The sequence below is a fragment of the Mixophyes fleayi genome, chromosome 9 (assembly GCF_038048845.1).
Source record: "Mixophyes fleayi isolate aMixFle1 chromosome 9, aMixFle1.hap1, whole genome shotgun sequence".
In the NCBI taxonomy this organism is placed as follows: Eukaryota; Metazoa; Chordata; class Amphibia; order Anura; family Limnodynastidae; genus Mixophyes; species Mixophyes fleayi.
The window spans coordinates 22,932,732-22,940,765 of record NC_134410.1 but is presented as its reverse complement, the minus strand read 5'-3'; the positions used below and the strand labels follow the sequence as shown (position 1 = coordinate 22,940,765).

The 8,034-nt window shown below is 37.2% G+C and overlaps 1 protein-coding gene across 1 annotated transcript; it reads right to left on the bottom strand.

Annotated features, from left to right (window-relative positions):
• Nucleotides 1-532: 532 nt before the first annotated feature.
• On the bottom strand, nucleotides 533-5,590 carry LOC142101498 (olfactomedin-4-like). The gene is made up of 5 exons (XM_075185953.1): nucleotides 5,485-5,590; nucleotides 4,203-4,349; nucleotides 3,084-3,296; nucleotides 2,751-2,901; nucleotides 533-1,603 (listed from the first exon to the last, which is right to left on the bottom strand). Exons 1-5 carry the CDS (start codon nucleotides 5,539-5,541, stop codon nucleotides 765-767), a joined length of 1,407 nt encoding a protein of 468 aa, XP_075042054.1. The 5' UTR covers nucleotides 5,542-5,590; the 3' UTR covers nucleotides 533-764.
• Between the last annotated feature and the right edge of the window lie 2,444 nt (nucleotides 5,591-8,034).

Here is an 8,034-nt window from a genome sequence, read left to right as displayed (position 1 = left end):
TATATATATATATACACATACATGTATATATACATGCATATATATATATATATATATATATATATATATATATATATACACATACTGTTGATGGAACACCCTTTTTGAAGGATCGACACCAATATAAATAATAATATATATATAATTTCTAAGGGGTAATCTACAAGCATAGTTATTATCTAGTGTGGAGGGTCCTTTACCTTTTTCTTCGAGTAATAGCAGTAGATAATTGGAGAGGGTTCTATGAAGTGATAGGATCAGTTACATGGAGGAGTTTATGATGTTATAATGAAGGCTATAAGCTGTGCTTCTATGGATTAATAGGAGAAGTTATAAAAAGATTTCATATAGAACCGTGGGAAGAGCTCTGTGATTGTTAACTAACATTATCTCTTTATTCCCATACATGAGGATAATATCTATTTGGCAGGTGCTAAGTCTTCATCTCAAACAACACAATTTTAAATAAAACGTTTCAGTAATCTCTACTTCAAACTTGGTACAGATGAATAATAAAGTGCCAAAAACTAAATGAACATTTACAAGTTTTATTAGTAAACAAAGTTTGTTTAAAAAAAAGTAATACAATATACTGGTGTCACTTCAAGAATCATTATTTGGGTTTATGAAATAACAGGTCCTGAAGTATACGAGAAAAGAAGATAAATATGGATATAGTGTTGGAGGTCATCTTACTTAAAAACAAAACATTACATCCATTGTTTCTTTGAGAGGGAGTGTTTATTTCAGTAAGCTCGGTCTTTTTAGCTTTGCTGTGGTATCGGCTGAAAGAAAAGATCATATGAGACTTGGTAGCCATCATTGTACATGTAGAGTTTGTGATCGTTAGGGTTGTAGGACAAACTCTGCACATTCTCCATCATCTTGTCAAAGGTGATACTCAACTGCCCCTCCTTCTCTGTGTTAGTGTCAAACATGTAGAATATTTCTTCTTTCCTTGTGTTTAGGGCTCTAGTGGCATACAAGACCCCACAAACCATGAAGGTGTTGGTGACACCATTCTTGTACTGGGATGTAGACCAAGTCTTCTCCACATTCAGGGAGGTGGAGTTGAGTTTGCTGATGACAATGTTTCCAGAGTCCTTCTCTGTGGAATAAATGACCCAAAGGCCATTTTCGTCACTGGCCAGGTCAATGTCTTGCCAGATGGAGGATGCATAAGAGAACCGATTATTGAAGGTGGCATCTGTGAGTGTTTTACGTTCCACCCCATTAGTGTCTACATTTAACTTGCAGATGTCCCTACTGTTATAGCAATTATAGTACATTGAATTGTTGAACATAATCATGCCACCACCTTGACCACAAGTAGAGTAGTCAATATTATTGTAAGACAATGTCTTAGGGAGGGACTTATCTGTTGGTCGTTTGTAGAGCAAAAGATCATCATAAGTAGGGTAGAATCGCAGGATGTTCATCATACGAGCATCTGTCGCTAGTGGGGCCACCCAGTGCACATCCTGATTAGCACTGGAGAAAGAGTCTTTGCCCCATCCTCCAAATCTATAGTTGAATCCCAACCAGTTCAACTGCACCACAAATGGTTTGCTGATGTTCAAAATCCCCCCATGATTACAGGATCCTGTGGTAAAGAAAATAATATTTAGAATATTTAAATGGTTGAATATTTTATTAAGCACAATTACTCAATAATTAAGCTCTATAATTAATTATGTGATATCATATGTGTATTGTTTGACTTTGAATAAGGGAATAGATGGCAAACGTGGCTTAGTCCGGCAGCACATAATTAGGGATGCTGATGAAAGCAAATCTTAATTATTTGTTTAATTATTAAGATGTTTTCTATGTTTTGTATAATATCTATCTTTTACCTAGCAAACGTACTTAATTGCACTCATTTCCACTTTATGGCTTCTTTAAAAATACAAGAGTTTATGTATTCGCCCTTCATAGTTCAAATCACCCAATGAAAAATGTAACTATATATGAAGGTATTTCTGTTACCTGAATATACCAGAGCCAGCCATTGTGTGTGCTGAAACAATATTTAGCTTACATCAATTCAGTCACTGAGGCATGAAAACCTGATCTGCATTGTCATATATACATCTATAAATCTATATAAAACGGCTGCCCCTTAAGAGAAAAAAAAACACCTTTGTTCTCTAGTAGGAATAACGTCAATGAGCCTCTAGAATAAAATGGCAGGTATCTGATGTGCAAGGGACGATACATATGTATTGGTGAATGTTGATATTGCTGCTACTTCTGTTCCTTTTGACCCTTTTACAAAATGGCCTATTTGCTGTAAACAAAAACCCAATTTGGGGACATAATTCGGATGCAGCTGTATGTTTGTGCATGAGCTTAAAACATTGAATTTTAAATGAAATCAGATAACCAGTTTTTTTTAAACTACCATGTGACTTTTCCATTGGTCTTTGTTCAATTTCACTGTCTTATGTATTTTATGGTTTGATTGAAAATAACCTCAGGAACGTAGGCAACTAAACTTTTTCCTCATATCTAGCAATGTATAAATAAGACTTGTTTCTGAACACAAATATCCAATGCAATCTCTAGTGGAAGTAAATGCTATGTTTAGGATCTATTTTCTTCTTTTTCATATCATCTTTCTGGTTATATTGAGCTACACTCATCCTCTGACTCATCCACTGATTTCCACAAGCCTATGTCTACTTCAACCATTTGTTCAACCAACAGAAGTGTAATATTCAATTTATAGTCAAAAACTGTGGACCTACCATAGTTGGTTTGAGGTGGGGTGGGTTTAGCCTGGTGTTTCTCACACTCCTCCAGCCTCTTACGCAGGGCAGCAATCTCCCTTCTCACAGCCAGGACGTTGTTCTTGTCGTATGACTCCAGATGGTTCACCATGACGGAGATATTATGGATCTGTAATTGAGACATAGAAAAAAAGAACATTAGACAATAATATAATGCTTAGATTACTGATAAGTGACATGTTTGATGTATGTTATGTGACCAAAATATTCTCTAGATATAATATATACTGTAAATTAAGGGTTGACTTCATAATTCTAAAATACTGTTGAATCCACTAATTGCCAACTTACCTCCACAAAGAGAGTTTCCACCAGGGTATTGGATCCATCAAAGGATTCCCTGAGCTTAATCACCAAGGACTCCATCTCTCTGATCTCCAATTTAAGCAGCTCGAAGTCCAGCTCTGTGTAAGACGCTCCACCCATCTCTATCACCTCCACCCGTCTGGTCAGATTCTTCAGCTTCAGCATGTACCCAGTCAATGTAGATTGGTAACTTTGTATCTGGAGGGAGTATAGAGATTTTATAAATACACAGTCCACTCATTTGTTCCTAAAAACTATATTTACTAAACAGCGGGTTTGAAAAAGTGGTGATGCTGCCTATAGCAACCAATCATATTCCACCTGTCATTCTGTAGAACGTACTAAATAAATGACAACTAATATCTGACTGGTTGCTCTAGGCAACATCTCCACTTTTTCAAACCTGTAGTTCAGTAAATATAACTCTTAGGGGCATATTCAATTCCGATCCGATTCGCGGTAACGTGCGTTACCGCGAAAAATGCGCACAACTGCCGGTAATACAGTATCGCAATAATGCAGATTTTCGTACGCAGCCCTAGGGGCTGCGAACGAAAATCCACGTTATTGCGGTACCGTGGATTAGGTTCGCGGCCGTTTCGGCGCGATCCCGCGAATCGGGATCGGAATTGAATATGCCCCTTAGTGTTTTAAAAAGAGTTCTAGAAAGGAACTAACAAGCAGACCCCAAAACTCACTAGCCATAATTGAATGACATATTATTGTGTATCATTTTAGGCATTGCACGTTAACACATTAACAAAATATTTTTTTTAAAATATATTTTACAATTAAATAGTATAAAGGTATAGTAAAAAAAAAAATCCCCCAACAACACTACTGTGAGCCAGTAATATAGAGCTACTAGAATACCAGCTCTTTTACTGGTTCACAGCAGTGTTGTTGGGGAATTTTTCTCTGCATTTTTTCCCATTCTGGTTAACCCCAATCTTTCAAGACCCTATAAATTGATTGAACAACTTCCATTCTGTATAATAGTATAAACTTATCTAAAATACACCTACTATCTGCACACAATAGAGGCAATAATTTTAGAGGCAGTAATTTTGTTGACTGAACCAATATTCTTGGTTGTCATTGTACCTTGGTGATCTCCTGCTTCACACTGATACTCAGATCCCGGTTGGATATCTCCAGGACCTCCAAACGATCTGCAGGGAATGTGGAATCTGGGAGGACGACAGAGCAGTGACAGACCCCTAGCTCATCCAGAGCCCCCGTAGAATTCACCTGTACAGGGAAATGAAATGGTTGAAAACAAACCAATGTCATATCATATATGTAATGCAAAGCCAGGAGTGTGTGGCATGCTGAGCATTTTCTTTGGGTGCAGAGAGATGGGGGCACGGCGGAAGGGCCCTCCTGACCAACATTCATTTCTGTCTCTGTTTTTTATCTCTCATGTGGCAAAAATTGGTGATTTTTTATTTATTTATTTTTTAAAAAAATAATTATTTTTACATAGTAAACCTTGATGAATTTGCTTAAAAAATAATATGTTGCAACCCTCCCAACACTTCTAAGGTGGCGGATGGGCACAATTTTGCCTTGGACATAGAAATGTCTCACCCTGACCCTGGCTGTAATGTATAGCAAAACAATGGTATAAACAGTATTACCGAGTTCACTGATATATTAAAACTTGTACATGATACAATTATTATCACAAACAGTACTTTTCTATTTACCACGTAGCAACTATATTTATATTCACAGATACAGCGGGTAACAGTGTAGTATTACTCCTTCAGTTGTTCAGTACAGCCCACTCCCCATTATTCAATTAATTCATCTTATTGCCACATATATCTCCTGCTATTGTTTCATTTAATCACACTGTTACTCCTTGTCCCTCTTCATATGCTCCTCCAAAATCTCCTCCTGATTTACATATCCCCGTAATGTCTCTCAATAAGCCCAATAAATCTCTTATCACCAATCAGAATAACACATCCATTCAACTCCTCCAATCATATCATATAAAACTTGGATAATATAAACTCTCCTTTGTACTCTATATAACCAGTCTCCATCACTCTTATATTATTCCACATAATCCCCGCCCCCCCCCTCATAACTAAGCAGATATAACCCCACCCTATAACTCTCCTATTACTTAATATTATTCCTCCCTATAACTCCTCCTATTGTCTAATAAAACGTATTAATTTGATTTCTCATTATTTATCAGACCTGTCACTGAGCCATTTCATTATTAAAGCTAACGGTTTGTATTTTCTTTCCAGTGCCAGCTTTTTAACATTTATTCAAGATATCTTATATATAATAAGCAATGCAATTGACTATGAATACGTCACCTGATACTATTCTCTAGTTCTAGCAGTTGTACTGTGCACATACTCACCAGAGAGGCAGCTTGGCTGTGCAGTACACCCACTGCAATAATCAGTAGAAGCAACATCTTGTCCCACAGACCTGACTCCTGTCCTGTCCCTGTCTTTCCCTCGGACCCTGGCTGCTCTATATATGAGGATGGATGTAGGAGGGAGTGACTTCTAGGAATTTCCAAATTGTCCACAAATGCAATCCCCCCTTCCTTTCAAACACACACTTCATTCTTGTGCCCGTTTGTTGAGAAATCATGCTGTTGAAATAGGTGTAGTAATGACCTTTGAAATCTGCACATGAAATAGTTTTGTTGTAAATGAGAGAATGAAAAGGACTAGCTTAACCTATTATCTGCTTCGGGGATCTTCACAAGCGAATGTACTGAGATCCAGAGAGAACAATATAGAGGGATAGTGATCATCTGCAGTTACAAAAGAAACTATAAACTATGTTTTAAAATGTCTATAGTTAGTTTTGCCCCAGACGTTGATCCATCTTTTAATGATTACCAGAGCACCACTTCTATTGTTATTTAAATGCAATATGCTGTAATTCTCTATATATACATAATTATTTATTTGTGTATGGACAAATATATCTCGTGTTGCATATTTTTCTGTATATATGAACAACTGCACAATACAACTTCTCTTGTTCTCTTTGCTGGATGTGGCTAAATCTTCCTGTGGTCAAATTTATGGACCATTACTGTATATTGCACTTATTGTCCTATTTTTCTGGATTTAAAACAATTACTCTGTGCATCATATCCTAATCCATAATACATCATTACCCCCTGTAACTCCTTATTTCCTGTTAAACTAATAGGATAGGATGGATACAGTAAAACTTTTAATGGGTAGATGAGAAGTGGTAATATTCTCAAGAAATAAAAAAGGACTCAAATGGTTCATTTGTAATTCTCAGTATCTGTTCCTATTTTGTACGGATTAATAACATCACAGTACCATTAGATCTGCATCTAATTCTCGTTATCTCTTCTCATTCACTTTTTATGCAAATCCACATAACTTTACTTGTCTTGTTCTGCGTAATTCTCAGTATTTGGTCTTTTTCTTTGCTTACGGTTCACATAAATGGACACTTTACTTGTTGCCACTAACATTATATATCCAGGGGCACTGACAGGGTGGTGGGACCGGTACAGACATCTCTGGCCTACATCATTGTCCCGACAGTGGCAGATTATTGTAGGGTGGATAGTGCCCCAACCAGGTCCGGAGATTACTCTCTGAAGCCCTGTACTTATCTGTTCATATTCTGTATGTATGAACCGCTGCAGAATGCCATGTTCTGTATGCTGTATAAATCAAGAACTGAAGGTCTGTATTAATTATTATTATTCTTATTATTATTCTTATTAGTCTTTACTTATAGGGCGCCACAAAATTTCTGCAGCGCAGTACAGAGACAGACAAAGACCATACAGCGTAAAGACAGTACCGAGCATTAAACAAATACTACCAGGACTTCAAACACTCTAAACATAGCTTGTATAGTATTTCAGAGATGGCGGAAAAATATTGACTATGTCCGGTGGTCAGGTCATATTGAGGGTGTATTGTTCTATATACAAACGTGATGTGTATGTATGTATTCACTTCTCAGAGGCAATAACACTCAAATATTTGAGGTTATGGTGTGTAATAAGAACAGGACAGTTTAACGGTATGGACCCTTGAATGCCTCACTTAGTAGCGTCCGGTGCTCACAGCATCGAATGGGGCTTATTAAAGGGAGGGTAAAGGGGCTGATGGCGGCTTAATCCATGCCTCTGGGGGAAGTGACACACCCAAAGTGGCATTGCAACCCCCCCTCTCCGTGTTGCAGGAGCATGTCCCTTTAAGCACAGAGCGCGTAGAGTATCCTGATTTCAGAACACCGAAGGTCGGGGGTATGCCTATCTTAACAGGCCTTTACCAAGACTCTTACCTGGTATATTCAGGTCGTGAAAATAGTATACACACTATGCTTAACATACTTCACCATATGGACAGTTCCTTTTCACTTTCTACATAGATCAAAAATCCGACTAGCAATAGTCTATGGATGGCTGCCCTCAAGTTCTTCTAAAGGAGTGAAAAAATATTTTTGCACACACCTCACTAACCTCATATTGACATTATACATGGTATTGGAACGGTGGCTGACACACTGCATAGCGCTTACTGAGATTTGAATTAGCGCCAAGTATCTTTTTTCTGTTTTGTTTCTCTACTCCATCAAGTCTACTAAATGTATAAAGGTCTTTTTGTATTTTCAGTGTTCCAATACAACTATACAGATAGTGAAAATTGTGGATCGCTTAAACATTGCTTTAGATATCTTTGACATAATATGTCGATTTAAAGATTCATCAGCTCATTCTAAATGTATTGATAAATGTATCAAGTTTATTCTATATGTTTTTTGAGTATTGTGCTTATTGTAATTGGTACTGTAGGCAGCCCTCAGCGCTGTACTTTTTTACCATTTATCTTTTAAACTCAATTGGGAATTCACATTTTCCTTGTATAGCTGCGGGCGTTGCGATATATACTTTGAG